General features: G+C 41.5%; 1 protein-coding gene across 5 annotated transcripts in view; it reads right to left on the bottom strand.

The window, feature by feature from the left end:
* The window catches only part of MSANTD2 (Myb/SANT DNA binding domain containing 2), a 28,697-nt gene extending 9,534 nt beyond the window's left edge, over positions 1-19,163 (bottom strand). For 3 of the 5 annotated variants that reach the window (XM_060017741.1, XM_060017742.1, XM_060017745.1), the window contains exon 1: positions 18,240-19,163. In XM_060017741.1, coding sequence (XP_059873724.1) covers positions 18,240-19,001 — 762 coding nt within the window. In that variant the 5' untranslated portion in view covers positions 19,002-19,163. Of the gene's footprint in view, positions 1-241; positions 7,916-18,239 lie in introns of those variants that run through there. The other 2 variants (XM_060017744.1, XM_060017743.1) reach the window with 2 other exon arrangements.
* Positions 19,164-19,532: the final 369 nt, after the last annotated feature.

Genomic DNA, 19,532 nt, shown 5'->3' with positions numbered 1-19,532 from the left:
AGAAAATGAGAGAATAAAGATGACATTCATTGTGGATGAACGTAAGGGGAGTCTGGAGGTAGGGGATGGGGCAGGGAAACAAAGGCAGGAGTTTTAGATTGGCAGGATTGGGGGTTTAACGGCAGCAATGCAGAGAAAGACCCAGGGTTACAGTACACGTAACATTAAATACAGTGCACAATGCAACTATCTTGCCAAAGTAAGTAAATCCAGTATTGGGTTGTATAAGCAGAGGAATCACATGTAAGCTATGAAGGTGGCTCTTCCTCTCTATTCAGCACCGGTGAGGCCACAGCTGGAGCACAGCATTCAGTTCTGGGCATCGAACCAGCTACAAGAGAGGGAAATTGTAGAGTTCAGAAAAGGGCAAATAAAATAATGAAAGGCTTGGAAAATAAGATCTTTAAGTAGGGCCAGTGGTTTCATCAAAGCCCTTCCTGATATTATATAAGCTACTTTGGGGATACAAATAAGGTTTCTTTTGTTTCAGTGTCCTCCAATCCCTCCTTTGACTTTCAAGAAGTGGGGAGAATAGAATTCCTCCCTGGTATGGCAAAGTAGGAAGCAAGCTAAATAAATCATATGAGCACATGCCAACCAATTCTGCTACTGGCTCAATCATTTTCTCAAAATGTGCCCCATTTCATACAATCATAAAATCATCACCATGACAAAACCACTGTTCTAACAGACCTGTCTATCGATGGAACAGGGTATGTAACAGGGAGGAACAGAAATAAGGCATAACTGCCATATAAACGTGTTGTTTAGAAAACACCGGCATGATCAGTCTAAGATGTCAGATGAAAACAGTCATACTGCAGGGAGGACAGCTTAGTTATAACAGCAGGAAACAGTGTTATAAGAAAAAACAAGCAGTGAAACAGATTTTCAAATGTCGTTGTCAAACTGGCCATACGAGAAATGACTTACATATTATAGTTTATCTTAACCCTCTGCCAACTAAATGTGATTAAATTTAAAATTCTTTAACCCAAATGACTAAATAAAGAATATACTTATTTGCAAACAAAATCTTAAAAATCACATAGTATATTCCACAAGAGATAGGGGAAATTACACTGGGAGCAAATCTCCAGTGACTGTTTCTAAGTGTTAAGAACAGTACCTCAGCCTAAGCAGATGTGTACTGCAAAGCAAAAGAAGCCTTTGTGAAATAGATCTATCCTCTTCCTTTAAACTAAAGCTCCTGCTTTACTGTGTTGCAATTAGTTGCTCTTAGTTAACTGAGGCAACAGAACAATACTGAGTTTATTTCAATATCTGTAAGAAAGACTCAAGATTTCTTAAGTTTTCTTTTCTGTGAGCACAAATGCAGGGGGAAAAAAACCCCTGAAATGGCAGACAACTGTAAAAACATTTCTGCACAGTAAGAGGGATATTAAGGACATAGTATAAATTGCTATATATATTTTTGACACAGAGCTGTAACTAATGATGAGGAAGTCACTTAAGGTAAAATCCATCTGGGGCCAGTAGCAGCTTTACTACCTGCTTTCTTAGGTTTTCTGTACATTAAAATTTGGCAAACTGACTTGCCAATCACCTAATCCTTTAAAACCAACCAACCAAAAACCCCAAGAGGAAAACCAAAACCAAAAACAAGCACTTGTTTCACACTCCCCGGTTCTTAGTGCTACAGAAGTTTTGGCAAGTGAGAAACCTTTTTATTCTTAAGATTTCCTTTTCCTTTTCCACTCCAGAGCAGAGGTTCTTAACTTTTTTGAGTCCTGGATTCCCTCCCCAGAAGAACACACATACAAAACTGTTCCACACAATGTCATGGGGAACATGGACTCTCTGAAGAGCTCATACAAGAACCTTCGGTTAAGAAACTCAGCTCTACGCCATGTGGTTGTTTCTTCCGTAAAAAAATATAATAGGTATTAGTCAGAAACCCTAAAATGAGGTAGACTTAGTGTGTGTCATAGGTTTTACAAGAGAGTCTGGAGACTGGGGCCAGTTCAAGAATAACTTCTCCAGTTTCCTCAGTATCCTGCTCATTTAGATAAAGCAGCATTAATATTTCCTTTAAGAGGTAAATTAGCAAAATTGCCATTTCTTGAAAGAAACAATTTCTATCAGTAAAAGCATACAAGGATATCAACTTACTCTTCACAAAAATATAGCGCTTTTTTTCTACCTGCTGGGGAAGAAATGTTTTTTCTGAAGTGGCAATTAAACAATAATAAATGATTCATAACATGCTGATCATCTGTTCCAGTTGTAGCACATAGTACTTGATCATTCACTATCTGATTAACTTATCAATAGAGATGCTAGATAAATTACCTAAGGTAACAACTTAGGGAAATGCACACACCTAGAAACAAGTATAGGAAAGTAAGTCTTGACTACCTTCCTTAGTGGATAATGGCTTAGCCTTAACATTTCCCCATTTTAACACTGCCTGAAGACTAAAGGGACTCAAAGGAATAGGCAATGTCTACACTAATTCAATCCTTAACTCAATGGGATCAAAATCTGATCCATTATTCCACTGAAACTGTCATGGTCAGCAATGCCTTCTTAATTACTAAGAACAACGGTCCTCAAACTTTGTCCTTAACTCATCTGACTTTCCTGCAGCACTTAATACTATTAATTACCTATCTGTGTCACCATCCTTGCCAAGTGCCTCTTTTCTAAAACTTTCTGTAATACACTGATTGACAGAGAGCGGGTGGAGCTGCCCAACGCTCTGATAGCAAACCAGGTTCCAACCTCCAAAACATTAGAGAAGTTTTGAATGGAAAAGAACTTTAGAGATCATCTAGGTCTAATTAACAAATGCAGAGTGGAGGCCCCAAGACAAGTGAGTATTCCTTCAAAAGGGATTTGCATAGAAAAATTACCAAATGCCACTCACAAAATGTTACTGTATCCTAAGAAAGCTATTCCACTAGATTGTAAATTCCATGAGGTAGGGGTTATGTCTACCTAGTTCGCTGTTTCCCGGAGCCCAGAATAGTGCCTATCACATAAGGATTGTTCAATATATATTTATTAAATGAATTGAGGTAATTTTAAAGTAGTAAATCACTACCAAGAAGATCAAACATTTCTTAGCAAAGAAAATCAGGAAACTCATTGGTTAACCACAACGATGGATTATATTTATAAAAATCAATAAACCCACGGTAGGTAGGACTCCTAAAACCTTTTGAAAAAAGTAGGAGCCCTAAAGGGTATAAAACAGTTACAGTTATAATTAGCAAAGCAAATTAATTTCTTTGTAACAAAGGAGGACTAACAACAGAGGGCAAGGCTATTTTTAAATATCTACCATGTTACACTTTCTTTGGGGGGGCGGGCGGGATTACCTGCCAAATGGAGCTCTGTAACCCTGTCCAAATTTTATTATTTCTTATGCCTTACAAATTAAATAAAATATTCAAGAATATAATATTCTTTGACAGTAGTTCTGTCAAAGACAGAAAAGGAAAAAGGATTCAATTGCTTCCTGGATTTTAACAGGGTCAGACAGAAGAATGACCACCAGAAACCAAGAGCTCCTGCCTCTCTGGAGCCTTAGTCTTTGTGGGGAACTGTCCAGGATTGAATTCTATCAGCTGCATTTCATCCCGAATCTGCCTATCAACAACTCACTTTTGTGTCTATAACTGGTCAGTATGTCTTCATGAGGAAGAAATACTTGCATAGAACAAATCATTCAGGAAGTTTTGTTCTCACTGAGTATCAACTCCTAAGCTTTCTAGCTTCCTCCATGCTAGGAGCTGAGGGTCGTAATCCATTCAGATTATGAAGAAAAAAGCCCTCAAGGAGGACAATACTAATTGTCAGAACCAAATACCTTTCGTTGCTCAAGGAACTATACTCATATGGCCATAGAGCTTTTAACTCTACTCTGTATGTAAATCATACAGATACTCATACAAAATCTCATATTGGCAGCAATACTAGATAATCTATACCTAGTATGTATGGTCATGTTTAAGGGCTTCTTTGGGATACGAGAACCCTTCTAGACATCTTCAAGGGCTTCTCCATTTAGAACAAGACAGGTAAAAATATTACGGTTTACTGAACTACTTAACTATTTCAGACAAAAGCAGCAGGTAGTTAGTCATCAAACATAGTCAGATAACACTATGTATCTAGAACTTCCCACCTAAAAGGGAAAAGAAATCAGTTGTTTGGTAAAGCACTGACTTGAATTAGAGGTTATTTTCATCTGACCTCCTATATTACCTCTGACGTTGCTACATTAGCATCTCTGTTGAATCTTTTCTCAGTACTTCCCATCCCACGGCACCACCTAGAAGTAGTATTTGGATGATATTAAAATGGTAACTTTTATTAGTATGTGAGAACTAGAAAACACACTCAAGAGAATTACCTAAAATATATCTAGGATAGCAGTGACAGCCATTCATCTTTAAAGTCCTGCCATACAAACGCCGTGCATCACGCAATGACTGTTCTGTAATCAGCCGTGTCTAAAGGTTAGGCATTACACGTGCACACATACACACACATTCCAAAAATCCTCACGGACCTTTATCATTACAATATTGTATGGCTTCCCAAACACAAAGGTACTTTCTTATACTCATGAGACCAATGTTTATGCAGAGCAGGCTCACCCCTGAAACAGGTCACTTGATTCCTTTCGTATGGTGACCATGTGATTCTCTGTTTTGTAGTTACTTTGTTACTAAAAACTACCATCTATGATGCAAAGATAACTTACAATACAGATTTTTTCCCATTAGTAAGTTTTATGTATTTGGTTGTAAAAAAAAGTTAATTTGGACATCTAAGATAAAATCATCTAAAAAGTAAGGTTATTAGAAATCCTCCATCAAGATATCTGGGTACAAGCATTAAGTCAAGATTCAGTCGACTGTTAAAACCTGGTAAATATTAACTTACTTTAAAAGGGTTTAAAAAAATTTTTTTTTGCCTTTACATGGTATAAACTATAGGTCATAAATGCATGAAAAGAATACATCTTCACATCCTGACATATAAACTTTCTATGAAAAATCTGAAAATAAGCCTGTTTTAAGTTTAGGCGCCTGTCCTTGGGCAACCTGAACTTATTTAGGAAGTTGTCAGAAAGAAATTCAGGTAATCATAACACTTTTTATAGCTCATTTGGTAGCATTTTTATATTTTACTCTTACCTTTATGAGGACTGCTAAAAGCAATCACCGTATGAAAAAATGTCTGTACCTTCTACAAAAATCAAAACATTTCCACAGGTGGCTCAATGTCCCATGCAATGAAAGTAAACCATAACTACCATTTTCTCAGTGCCTACCATGTGCTGAGATTTGGGGTAAGCAGTTTACACTTATTATTTCTAATTTTTACAATAAGGCTAAAAGAGAGGGTCCCAGGAAACAGACACTGAGGAGACCGTGCAGGAGGCTTAGAGCGGAGGGCTCTTCAGAACAGCACTTGTGAGCAAACGAGGAGCAGGATGGGGTAGAGAGACGAGTTGAAGTAACTCACGGTTGCAGCAGAGGCCTCGGTTAATCCTAAAGTGAAGTATGGAACCTGGATGACCCTTCAGAGTTGCCCTGGATTGAGGCAAGGAGGCTGTACCTTTGTATTTCAGCACTGACCAATCACTGGGTCCTGGATGCCACTGGAGAGGGAGCCTAACCTTGGGCAACGGGAAATTCCTGGGAGAAATCCAACCAGAAGCCATCACCAATCAGTGCTCCAGGCAGCTGGTGGAGATGCACCAGTGTCTCATTCCTGGAGGAGGGGTCCGGGCAGTATATTACATATCACAGAAGATATGTGATGCATCGCTATGTAAAAGAAAAGAGAACTAAGAGAAAGGTAAGAGCTTATCCAAGGTCACTATCACAGTGTCCTTAATGCAAATTCATCTTAGCTTTCAAAACTAGGACCTGGTATGCTTCTCTCCTGCAGACATTGAAAAGTACAGAAAGTCACTGTATTTACCTTTTTGCCATGGTTGCCGGGAAGTTCATAGCTCGTTTTACTATTTAGCTGAAGTAACCATATTTACCTGCTATACTCCCTGTACTCTGATTTCTCATTTTCTGATTCTGTTTTTAGCTTTCTTCATATGCATATTCCCTTCTTTGTATATCTATATTATACAAGACAGTGTCTCATCCTCATCATCTCTAAGAAGAGTATCCAAATCATTTACACATCAGGTGAACAATGGCAGGCATAAAATAATGGACACTCCGTGGCCTCCTTTGGTAAGCCACATCCTTACCCACTTTTACTGTCAAAAAGTAATTCTACTTTGTAAATGTTTCTCCTTCTATAATGTCAAACTTCCTTCCTTTAAGAGCAGTTGGTAGTCCAATAAATACCATCACGTACATAAAGGCTTGAATGCATGACTGAATGAGACTTCTACAATAAAAGTCTTATGTTTCAACATTTGTTTTAAATTCTTCCTTGGGACTTCCAAATCAATGTTTCTCACTGTGTTTACAAACTTAGGACACCATGAATTATCTGCAAGAATTTTTTAAATCTGTGTTTTCATTTCTATGACAAGAAGCATGTATGAGCACAATGATGTCCATCTGGGTGTTGCTATGTGATTTTGGTATTTTTGGCATTTATGACTTTATGATTTCATTGTTGCCAAAATATTAGTTCAACTGTCAAATTTTAATAAAGGTGGGCTGATAATTCACAAGGTGACAGTATAATCAAGTGGTTAAGAGCATGGAGTCACACTCCTTAGTCTGGCTTCACCATCTGCTAGCTTTGTGACATGAGACAAATTAATCTCTCTCTGCCTCAATTTCTCCATCTGTAAAGTGGAGCTAAAAACAGTACCTCCATCATAGATTTGTTGTGTTAAATGGAAAAATTCAAGCAGAGCATTTAAAACAGTGTTTGCTTAATAGCCTGTACTCAGTAAATGTTAACTATTTGTTATTATTACAAAAATGATAGTCCGACCATTTGGAGACCAAGGTGCCTTATGTAAAGGTCAGTTCAAGTAGAGAAAAAGTAGCAGCAAAGTTTTATCACTAAGCACACGGTAAGAATAACAAACTCAAAAGAACCTTACTGTAGCAGTCAGTATCAGAACCTTGTTTGGAAAAGCAAGTAAGTTTCAGCTGAACTACACCATCCAATATTAAAAGAATGCTCACTTGATTTTTCTGTTTAGTTTTATTAGTACTTAAAAAATATTGTATAAAGTTGGTTTTGTTTAATAACGTGAAATCTATAAGTAAAAGTTTAGATTTAGGTTTGTTACATGTTAAGTAACATTGTTATACAAACATGTTTTTGCCACACATTAGTCAAGTTTCATAAACACCTGGCTTTGTCATCACAGCTTCAACTTCATATTTATTCATTTATAGTTAAAAGCCAATCATTTAACCATTTTCAAAGGTTTATAGTCTTAGCAAGAATATGGTGACTAACACACTGATACATAAACAAGGGAGAAAAAAGGAATCCTAACTACCCATCCAGAGTGAGGATTTGGTCTCACTCACTGGGCAACCTGTTTGCAAGAAGCAGGTGGCAGGCATGAATCAAATAAGAAGTATGAATGACCTTTATATTTTCTTGGAGTTCAATAAAACAAAAAGCATGTAGACCTCTCATTTTTGGTGCATGGAAATTTTACTGGAATTAAAATCAGATTCACCGCTTCTTAAAAAATAACACTTCACAGATACGTAGTTATGCTATAGTGGAGAGGGTAAAATTCTTCCCTTGCTTTTTTCTCTTAATTTTGTAATGTGGTTTACGTAATTTATATTAAAAATATTTTATATTGTTCTAAAATTGGCACAACTCTAATTTCTCAAGTCCAACTATTAACCATGTTTGCTAGTTTGCACAAAAGAGAAGGAACGTTACCTATTTCTGCTGAAAACTGCACCTTCAGGACCAGCACAGACGTGCTTATTATCCAATGACTGCATGAATACCAACAATATGGCACTTTGTTGCTTGGAGGGGTAAAAGTGACAACTGAACGTATCACAATAAGAAGGTGTAATATGAAATCATGTAAATCATTCTGAATAAAGCCAAGGCAAATGAATTTCTATTTCTTATGCATAATGAAAGGTAGAGAGCTCAAACTTTCTAAGGTCAATGAGGCTGATATAGAGGAATATCATATTTGAGCGGTTTTCTAATTGTGTTGTTTTGAATTAGCATATTTAAAATATACTGTTTTCTACCAGAATATAAGCTCTTTGAAGACAGGTGGGGTTTTTTTTCAGTTTTATTCATTGAAGTATTCCCAGTACCTGGCACCCAGAAGTGGCTCAATAGATTTTCGCTAAATGAATGAATAAATGAAAACTCCTTAAGACTGTATGTGGCAGTTGAGAGGTCAAATATAAGGTCAAGGTACTTTTTGACCTATCACACTCTTCTTTCTAAATCATAAACCAGCTCTATCCATTCAGAGAAAAGTATTTGTAAATTTTAAATAATAATGATAAAAGCAGGTTTTGGTAGGTATGAACTTTATTCTGGTTTTATTAATATCAAGTACAAACATAATTGACTTTTTGGATAAATGAAGTAATCTGAAGGTAGATAGTAGAGAAACAACATTGTGAGTTTCAAAAATTCAGGCTATTACAACAAAGTCATCTTACACAGGCTGAGAAAATGCAACTAGAAAACATATCTAGGTAAATAACTTCCATTCTACTGTATCACTTTATATTGAATGAAGTATTATTTGGTAGCTCAAAAAATGTAATTTATGAATACAGCCAAGAACACATATATAAAAATAAGATGATGGCTGTTATTCCTAAGATGTCTGAGAATAAACACAGGTCTGTATTTTACTAAGAAATAACACCACATCCCACCCACTAAGTGACAAGGTAACACTCACTTGATTGGTGCCAAGAAAAAAAAGTATTTCCATTGGCTCTCAAGGACTCTCTCAACTACGAATAGGTAAGAATTATACAGATTTAAATACATGCCTTATTCCAATACGAAGACATTTTTCAATTATTCAGAACAATAGGGGGGAGACGCCACTTAGATTACAAACCCCAGATAATTTGTAACATATGCAGCACACGAGGTACAGAGTCATTAAGCATTCATTTTGAACACTGAAGGGAGTTTTTGCAATGGTAAACAGCAGGCAGAAGAACACATTGCATAATTCCCACAACAGAAATAAGATTAAAGACTACCTAATAATCAATGGGCAATCCTAACAACTGTCTAAAATCTAGAGCTTTTTATGGTACTGGTCTTTGTTTTTGAAACTCAAGAAGTTTTTTCTCCCATTTTTTTTTAACATTTTGTAAACATTACACAGATACAACCATCCAAAGGGCAGGGGACAGGAGACTGCTATTCCACCTCATCCTAGTGATATGAGCAGACTTCAGAGTGCCTGCATGACAATTAACATTTGAAATTTTAGATCTGAATCAAAAGAGTCTGTATGTAGCCTGGATGTAACACAGACAGGACTGCCCTAAAACAGTGCTTTAGTTGGATCTCATTGGGTTCTAGAATCAACTCTAGGGAATTCCCTTGAGGTCCAGTGGTTAGGACTCTGCGCTTCCACTGCAGGGGGCACAGGTTTGATCCCTGGTCGGGGAACTAAGATCCCACGTACCATGTGGCAAGGCTAAAAAAAAAAGAACCAATTCTTAAAACTTCGGCTATGAGGTACTGTGATGATCTCTGAGGACTACAACTAAGAATCCTCTGGGTGAGTTGGTAGAGAAGTACATAGTGAGTTGTATGCCAGGTTAAGATCTAATAAATCCAATAAATTAGAATTTTCAGATTCTCTGAAACAGCTCCACTAGTTTTGGTATATCCGAAATCTGTTCTCTTCTCTTCATTTTCACTGCCACTGCTTTATTTCACCTCCTGTCTAGCTCACTGCAAGGAGCCTCTAAATGGTCTCTGTGCTTCCAGTCTCACCCTTTCCAATTCATTTTGGAAACTCGCCTTACAGCCAGTTCTGGAACCTAAGATGAACCATGCCACTCCCCAGCTGAAAATTCTTTGATAATTTAGGATAAAGTCCAAACTCCTTAGCCCATCATCTGACCTCGTGTTTATGTCTCCTGTCTCACTTCTTACTGCTTCCCACCTCCTTTCACCCTTTCCCTCAAACCCTAGGCTCCAGCTGTCTAGAACTACACAGTAGAAAATATTTCACCAGAATATCTGGGACATGACCTTAATGATGTTTCTGGAGTTTTGATACCTTAAGTCTACAGTAGCACAATGATCTCTCAACTTGATCTCACCTCATTCTCTTCCATTCCTCTCTTATCTAACTGCAGGTTCTGGCCCATCAGTACGTTGGGCAATTTTAATGAGTTGTTGGCACCTTTCTAAACACCCCAAGTGGGAGATGAAGAGACAGCGCCCAGGGGAACAGGACCTGTTCTGGTGCAGAGCACCCAGGGCAGTGAGATGGTAGCTAGAGAGACAGGGGTGAATGGAGAACCGGTAGAGGTTAGAGCGGTGGTGCAGCTGAGGGGCATTTGAAGACCCCCAGTTTGGGGGAGGGGGACTAGCTGAGCCCTGGGCACAGAGCAGACAAGTAATAATGGGGAGGTGTGACACCCGCCCACCAGGTGTTGGCGCACATCAGTGGGGTCACATCAAGCAAACCTGGAGCATCCCTGGTCTACCCCATGCCCTCCCGGAATGTGTCACTGCAGCTGCAGGGCCTCCAGGAGAAAGACTCTGGACCCTACCTCTGTTCTGTGAACTTGCAAGATAGTCAAGGCACTGTTTGAGGTCACAGCAGCAAGACTTTAGAACTCACTGTGCTGGGTAAGTGAGAGGCACCCATGGGAGGTCGGGCAGGTCTCTCCCCCAAGCGACTGAGTGTGAAGGTTGGGGGAGGGGCAAACAGAGTGACGGGGGGTCCGTGTGTGGGAGCGGGGGAGGGGAGCCGCTGGCCCCCAGATGTGAGTTTTTAACCTGTCTCCCCTCCCCCAGTTCCTCCAGCTCCTCCATCCTGCCGCCTCCGGGGCATGCCCCACGTGGGGACCAACGTGACCTTGAGCTGCCAGTCCCCAAGGAGTAAGCCCGCTGCCCAATACCAGTGGGTGCGGTCGCCCCCATCCTCCCAGGTCTTCTTTGCACCTGTTTTAGGTGAGGGAACTTCTGGAGACACTGAGAGTGCGGCTGGGGTAGAGGAAAGATGACGTACCAGAGGGCCGGGGTGCCAGGGGAGGCAATGCTGAAAAGCACTGCCGGGGGTGGTGGTGGGGAGCTGGAGAAAGAGGCCCTGCCAGGTGCCGGCACATGCTGCACTGCAGACTTATGTTACTCAAGAGGCGCTGGGGCTAGAAGATCTGCATTCAAATAGGGTGGAACATACCAGAGAGTACTGCACAGTTAAGTATAGTGTCATTATGTGGGTTAAATAAGTTAATATTTGTAAAGCACTAAGAACAGTGGATGACACATAGTAAATGCTATATAAGCATTATTTTGTGAAATTTGTTTCAGTTATACATATACATGTATATATTTATGCACATATATGTATGTTACGTGAGTACTAGGCCACAAGGTAAAATATATTTCTTCTTGTTGTATGTTCAAAATGATGCATTGCTTTGTTTTTTCTTTCTAGTATATAAATTAAGGAATGAGCTAGATAATGGGTATTTGCATAACTGCAATTCAAACTATAAAAGTTATTTATCAAAACATATAAATTTCTAGAATTGGTATGTCTGCGGTTATCCCAAAACTATCGGCTCCACCCTTTGACAAGGTCCTTGATGACACCACCAAACAGTCACTCATGGTGTCTACAGCATACCTTCATGCGCTACGGCAAACTGCTCTTCAACGGAAAGGCATGACTTTTTAAATAGCTGATCACTTAAAATGTTTGGAACTGCATTATTTGGTTGCTTCCAACTTTGGATTCTTGGACAAAATAGATTTCACTGTATCTGCAGTTTGCACCACTCTAGGCCATGCTGCCTCTGGGCTTTTACCCCAACTAGTGATCCATCTCTATTCTCTTCTGCCCAGTGTAGTCCCCCCTCACCCTCGCGATCCACTTCCTGAAAGCCTAAATTGACATGCCCTCCCTGTGTGTGCCTGCAGCACCATGAGCCTAATGTCCATACAACACCCGGGCCGTGGTCACAGTACTGGCGCTTTAGCAGCCTGACTCCTGCCCTGGAAGGCGGACGCCTTGGCAGTAAATGGTACACTGCTGTATTTCCAGGGCCTCCCACAGGAGGCACTCGAGTATCTGCTGGTGAATAATAAAAAGAAATGAAGTCCTTATTTCAGACCTTAGTATTTAAAGAAACCCTGTGATGAATCTGTCAGATGAGTCTGATGACAGGGAATGGGTAAGATTTCCAAATCCTCCCCCAGGTGCTTGGACTTCAGCCAACCGTTAAGCTCCACACCTCTCTCCTGTTTCCTATGGACAGTGGAATTCGAGGGCCCAGGCCCTCTACATCTACCAAGAAGGATATCAAAAAGACGCTCAAAGTTCTAAAGCAGTGGTCTTTAATTGTGGTACCTATATGCCTTTTTTAATGACTGATCAAGGCACCTTAAACCTTAGGGATTCCTGTCATTCTCAGTCTTGCATGTATTTTTTAGGCATGAAGCTTGGCTGCTGAATTTAGAATAGCCAAAGGAATATAGGCTAGTGATACTGTTTATTTTTAAATGTAAGTGGAATACTGTCTGATCATCAACATTTTCAAGGTATATTTGATAAAACCTATAGATAAGAATTGGAGTGAATCTTTCAGATTCAGGGTACATTATTCAATAAATTTTACAGCCAATTCTCATCTTACTCATACTAGATTTAATATGTCCTATATCCTGTTAATTTCCCATAAACTTTCAAACATATGATGAAAAAAATTTAATGTCAGCTTTAAAATGTTCAAGAGTGCACGGATTTCAAAACTCTTTGGGGAGTACATAAGCAAAAAAGTTTGATCACCATTATTCCAAAGCTGTTCTGGCCAATGTAATTGCCACTAGCTAGCCACATATGGCTATTTAAATTTAAATTAATTGAGATTAAAAATTTGGTCTCACAGTCACATTTCAAGTGTTCAATCACCACCTGTGGCCAGTGGCTACTGCACAGTGGCTGCTGGATAGTGTAGATACGGAACACTCAAATCACCACAGAAGGTTCTATTGGACAGCACTGTCCTAGAGAACCAAGAATATGACATGGTTTGCTCCAGCCAACTCAGGTTATACTACTTTATTCCTTACAGGAAAAGTTCCTCTTCCTGTGATGGTGGACCATATCTCTTGAATTCTACGAGGTTCCTCCTCCTCAGGGGTAAAGAGACAGGGAGGGCAAGAAGAAGAAACTTTGAGCTCCTTTTGGAGGTTTGAGTGTATAGCCAAGAGAATCCTTTCATAAAATAAAGACTTCTTTAATATTCTGAATAATAACTTTTTACCTACATTGTTCAATATGGTAGCCACTAGCAGCCACATGTAGTTATTTATAATTTAAAAATTAATTAATTAAAATGAAATATAATTAAAAATTCAGTTCCTCAAGCACACTAGCCACATTCCAAAAGCTCAACAGCCACATGTGGCTGGTGACTATCACACCGAACTGCAGCAAATACAGAACATTTCCACCATTACAGAAAGTTTTATTGAACTACACTGTTTTGTACTATGGATTTTCTAATTTTTTTCCTTTTATATATCCTCTTAATGAAGGATCCAGAATATTTCACTCCACTCTTCAGTAGACTTCCCAAAACTCCAGGAAATAAACTCAGATGCCTGCCTGTTCATGCACAGTTTTAACATGTGCTTACTAGATCCCTTACCTCCAAAACTGAAAGCCTAAATATAAATGTATGGCTAGGAGTCTAGGACGGTCTATTCTTTTAGGATACATATCAAGCCTTTGTCAGATTCACAAGCAGACAAAAACACTGGAACGCACAAGCTTTCGGGTGGCAATGACTTTAGAACAACAGAAATGGAAGGAGACAAATCTCACTAAATCTTACCAACTCTCTGAGTGGTATACCGTATTTCTGGAAAATCTTTCAACGATAATGCAGAAGGAAAGTCTTGTCTGCAAACACCAGAGAAGAGTCCTCAGAGATACACAGTCTTAAAATGCTTAAACAGGGACAATGGTATCTTTGGGCTCCAAGTTATCTTTGCCCTATTGGTTCTCACAGACAAATAACGACAAGTCTTGACAGCTAAAATGAAGACCACATATACTATACTGTGATTTGTCTGCTAAAGTACAATATTTGTTCCAAAGATTATGATGAATTATGATGAACAGATCTAAGCAAAGTCCCTAAAAGATTAATCATCTTGTTTGCTAGGCAGAAGACTCCCTACCACTTTTAAATTTACCTGATGGGCAACCAGCATCGATCCAGCAAAAACAAGTTTTTCAGGTCATACAATCACCTTGCATTTCAACTTGAGGGAGAGCTAAAAGTACACATCTGTTTCAAAGACATAAAGCCAAACCTCAAGAGGCAAATTTTTGGAGAACACCCAAAAATATGGGGCTTGAGAATGGGCTTTGCAGTGCATCAGATTAGCTGACTGAAGTGTGAATACAGCATCTGGCTCAGAAGTGAATGCTTCCATGAATTCCAAGTCTAGATAGGTCTTTCAACTACTACAGTATGGACTGTGCTGAGATCTCTCCCTCCCTTGCAGTTATCACACTTATTGTCTGCTTCTGTCACTCGACACTCAATCAAGTACTGCACTGCATACTATCCCCTGTGTTGTCTTGTACAGCTTTTTAACTTTGGTTGTGTGTTTACAGACTTCAACTGCACTGTAAGCTCTCGGACTGTATATTACAGTTCTTCGTCCTAACATCTAGCAGACAGTAAACACTCAAGTATTTGGCGAATGGAGATATGAAGACAAGGTCTACAGAAAAGAACAGAAAACCACCTATTTGTTAATCTGACTCCAAAATTAGGCTGAAATTGCTAGCAGACTAAATTTCTTCTGGCAAACGAACAAAAGGCAACAAAACTTTAGAACCAAACAATAACATGTGTAGCAAGGCAGTCTCAAACACATCCATTTTATCCAAATGGCCGAACAAATACCAATAACAGGACATGTCAGACTTCAAAATGAAAGTCTTTGCAGCAATAAAAAAAAGTTTATATCTGACTTTAAGTTAAAATTCTGTGTGCTTAGAAATATACATATTCGCTTGGAGAGTATTTAAAAACAGTACTTTGGTAGCAAAATCCAAGAGTCATTAATTCAATTTCAATATTTAAAACTTTAATACTTTCTCTGTATAGATAAGAGGACTGAGGCACAGTCCAGAGAATGGAAGTGACGTGCTTTAAGGTTACTCAGGAAGGTGGTCCGCGAAGAGGCTGCGACAGGACTCAGCTTGCTGTTGCCTTCACATGATGAGGTGAAGGCTGCTACATCAATATATTGAAACTATGATTAAGGGAAAGTTTCAGGGAAAAACTGAAGTTACTATGTATCATGCTTCCTTTCAAATTTAGAAGAAATTACTTACTGGGTCTTCATAATTGAATTTTGATAGATATTTAAATACATTTGACCAGAAATGTAATTGACGCACATGGTGTTCCTTCCCTGGGAGCCTCTGACATGAGTTCACACTTAAGTGAGCTACATTAGCCTAAACAAGATGTGTTTCCAGGTCCATATCTTACTGCACTACTTTGTTTCTATTTTTCAAATTCTAAAGCAAAAAGGATTACTTAATTTCTTTTTGCAGTTCTCATTAACACGATAAAGTGAAGGAGATTTCTGAATTACTTGTTCTAAATTGGCATTTCTGAAACTAGGATCGAAAGATTTGTTTCAGGGGTTTGGGATTCTCTGAGAATTTTCTAAGGTTGTGTTTTTATTTTCATAAATGTAATCTGGAGTACTTGGACATCCACCTCATAATTGTGTAAGGCTATGATTTCAGTGACTACGTGTCCCTCTATGCTTAAGATTACATTCATATTAAGCCTCCTAGAGGGACAGAGCTTAGTTTTTAATGCAGTTTTTTCAAATTGGGTTTCAAAGTCTATGTTTTGGGGTTAAAGTTTGAGTAACACTGCTCTAGATTTCTATACTTTCCAAAATTCTCTTTCTAGACTTAGTTTATTTGGTGAACTTAACAAATATGTATCCAGTGCCTACTATGTGCTAGGCACTGGAAATACTGTTGTGAATAAGAGAGACCAGAACTTGTCCTTACGGAGCTTATAATTCCGGCAGGAAAGACCTACATTGTTAATGAAGAAGTCTGGTTCCTTGGCTGAAATCAGACTTAAGGAGTAGAGCACTTAAAAAAGAAAACAAAAAACAGTTATCTACCCTCCTTGCCAACTGCTGCTGTGGATCAGAGAACCCATCACCATCATCTACATAGTCTCAAAATAGTCTAAGAGCTTGAGGTCAATTTGATCTTATCTGTTTGGAGACAGATAAGACAATCCTCTTTTAAAAATTCTTCAGAGACACTTTATCTCCTTTCCTTGCTTTAGGTTATGTTTCTCATAACCGGACAAAGATGCAACCCAACTAAAGATCTCCTCGTTATTTGAGAAACAATTTTATAATCAGTGACATTTATAAGTAGTGAGTTTTGGATAAGACACTGTTTCCTTTTGATTGGGAAATTTCTATGGACAAAAATCAATAAAGCTAGAAAAATTACAAATACCTAAAGTGCACTTCTAAACTCAAGAAAAGTTCATGGATAGATGCTAAACAGTACAATGCAAAAACTCTCCCCCAAATTTAACCTTGAACAGAACAACAAGTGAGATTCAGAGAACAGTGGCTACTATTAGCTACTACTTTAATCCTACCTATTAATCACTTTAATAACATCCTTGTTCAAAAAAGGCGGGGAGGGGGGGACGGAACCCAGAGGTACATGTTATCAGGTAAACCAATTTAATTTTGTAATTGAGAAATGGGTGTCAAATTCCCTGAACAACAGTTAATAGGTTTGAAATATCTTGGTCTCTGGACCAAATTTTCTAAGCAACAATGTCCTCAGATGAACACTACTTGAGCCAAGATCTCTGGAACTTTGGAGCAATGTCCTTCTCTAGTGTGAGTATGATAGTTCTTACTGGGTTTCTACCCCCCAAGGAGTTCCCCAAAAAGTGTCATCCCTGCCAGAAGCACACAGATACTATAACTCTGAACAAGAAGGAGTTCCGTGAAAACTGGGAGCAAGAATCCTACCAGAATCTTTTAGCAGACACTGTGAAAAGGGAACCAGCTTACCTAAAAAACAACTCCGTATCTGCCAAGACTACAAATCTGAACTCCTAGATTAAAAGTCAGTAGCAAGAGCAAAACGATAACCCGGCTGGAGGTGAAATTTCTAGCCTAAGTTAAGCCTCTGTATTTAAACATTCAGGTACACAAGGATGGCCAGATGCACAGTGAGAACTTTACTTGTCACCGCAGCCGGCACAACAGCTAAAGCAGGGGAAAACGGGCTTTCAAGGAGTTTAGTCAGAAACATAGCAGGGCCTCAAACCAACCTAACTCTGCAGGCATCACGCTCCAAATTCCAGACCAACTACCAGCCAGGCTAACTGTCTGCTCCTAACTCCACGAAAGCAATACACTATCTGGCTACAACCGAGCCTTTTCAATTCTCCAAAGCATCTCAAGACTTGGTCGCCCTTCGAGTTAGAAGCAAGCTGAAGTCGGAAACAAGACGACTGACACAAAGGCCATCGTCCGAAGGCGCCTTTCGTACGGCTCTGCCCCTGCCACTCACTTGAAAATTCCTAAACTGGGGGCTCAGCGGCCCCGCTCTTCTACCCTTGCTCCATCCCGCCCCGGCCGGTAAGCCTCTGCCTAGGAGCCCCCGGCCTAGAACAAAGCGAGGGGCCCCGGCGGTGGGGGCGAGAGGCGCGGGCAGCACGGGGACCGCCGCCCGCCGCACAATGAGAAACTACCAACTTCAGAGCGCAAGAACATCCTCAATTGGCAAGAAAGAGGGGCGGCGGCAGGCACGCCCAACTTCAAACTCAGGAAACCTACGGGCTGGCGGCCATCTGGAAAAAAGCCCCCTTCCCAGGGAGAGAAGAAAAAGGCGGAGGAGATGCGAATCGCCCACCGGGCCCCGGAGGGGAGCCCTGCGCTCAGACCGGCCCCCGCCCCCGAGGCCCGCTTCCCCGCCTTCTCTCTGCCTCTGGTTCGCTGCCCCAGGCCGGGCGGCCGGTTACCTTGATGCGCTCCCGGCACTGGGACGGGGTCCGCTCGTAGCCCAGCTCGGCCAGGGCCCGGGACACGCGCTCGTACATGGCTGGCCCGGGGGCCTTGCTGCCGAACACCGTGCCGGCTCCCTCCAGCTGCTGGTACCGCGCCTCCACCAGCCGCTCGTTGCCCCACACTGCGATGAGCGCGTTCGTCTCGGCCGGCGTCCACGACATGCCCCGGCAGGCGGCGGCGGCGGCTGCCGCAGCCCCGCCACCGCCGCCACCAGGGGAGAAGGAGACCGAGGACGAGGCGGCGCTGCGGCCCCCCAGCCCCAGCCCGAGACCCCCGGACGCCGCTGCCCCCGAGCCCGCCGCACTGCCCGGCCCGAGCGGGGAGGCACCCCGAGGCGTGGAAGGGTCGGAGAGCGATGGATTTCCGTCGCTTAGGCCACCAGGAGAAGCCGGGGAGAGCACCTCCATCTTCGGGATTTTTAGCGGCGAGTTGGCGGGCAGCTCCGAGCCACAGGGCGCAGCCATCTTCCAAGCAGCCGCCGCTGCACCGCCCGGAAGTGACGCGCCCGCGCATCCGGCCTCCGCGGACTCCGGGGCTGCCCGCGGGCCTGGCTCTCCAGCGGGCGGACGGCTGCGGGCCCTGGCGGCCCCGCGGAGGCCGCTTGCCGCCCCAGGCCTCTCACCACGAGCCCGGCCGCGCCGCCCGCTCCTCTCCCGGGGCGAGGGGCGGCGGTGAGGCGCGCCGAAGCCCCGAGCCGAAGAGTAGGGTGGGGGCATGAGGGCGCTGGTGTGAGGAACCGATTGAAGCCTTCCCACTTCCTCTCCAATCTCAGCCCCTGGGAGGAGGGGTGAGGCCCGCGAGGGGGCCCAGAGTTAAGGAGGACTTGACCATTTCGCTCGCTCGCTCGCCTCTCTCCCTCCGCTCTACCGCTCCCCACTCGGAACTGGCCTCGGGGTGCAGAGGCTGACGTCCAGGGCGGAGGCTGGGGAGCCCTGCGCAGGGCACAGCTAGCAAGGCGCCGAGGCTGCAGGGGGAGGGTTTCTGGGGAAGACTTTAAAAAGCATTTGGGGACCCGGGTTAGAGTTCCTGCGGCGTAGCTTTTCAAGAAATCCAAGCGCATTATTTGAAGAGCAACTCTGATTCCAGTTCTGATCTATTTTCTAGTTAATCTGGGTGGGTGTGACGATTTGTAGAATAGTTAGATGTCTTTATTGCGCTTGCACGGTTTGTCTATAACTTAAATAGGTAGGAACTCCCGAGCTCAGCAGAAAAGTTACTTTACAATACCATTATCCATCCGCCCTAAT

This window comes from Delphinus delphis, chromosome 8 (assembly GCF_949987515.2).
Source record: "Delphinus delphis chromosome 8, mDelDel1.2, whole genome shotgun sequence".
NCBI lineage: Eukaryota > Metazoa > Chordata > Mammalia > Artiodactyla > Delphinidae > Delphinus > Delphinus delphis.
The sequence above is the reverse complement of the archived record's forward strand: the minus strand, read 5'-3'. Positions and strand labels throughout refer to the sequence as shown.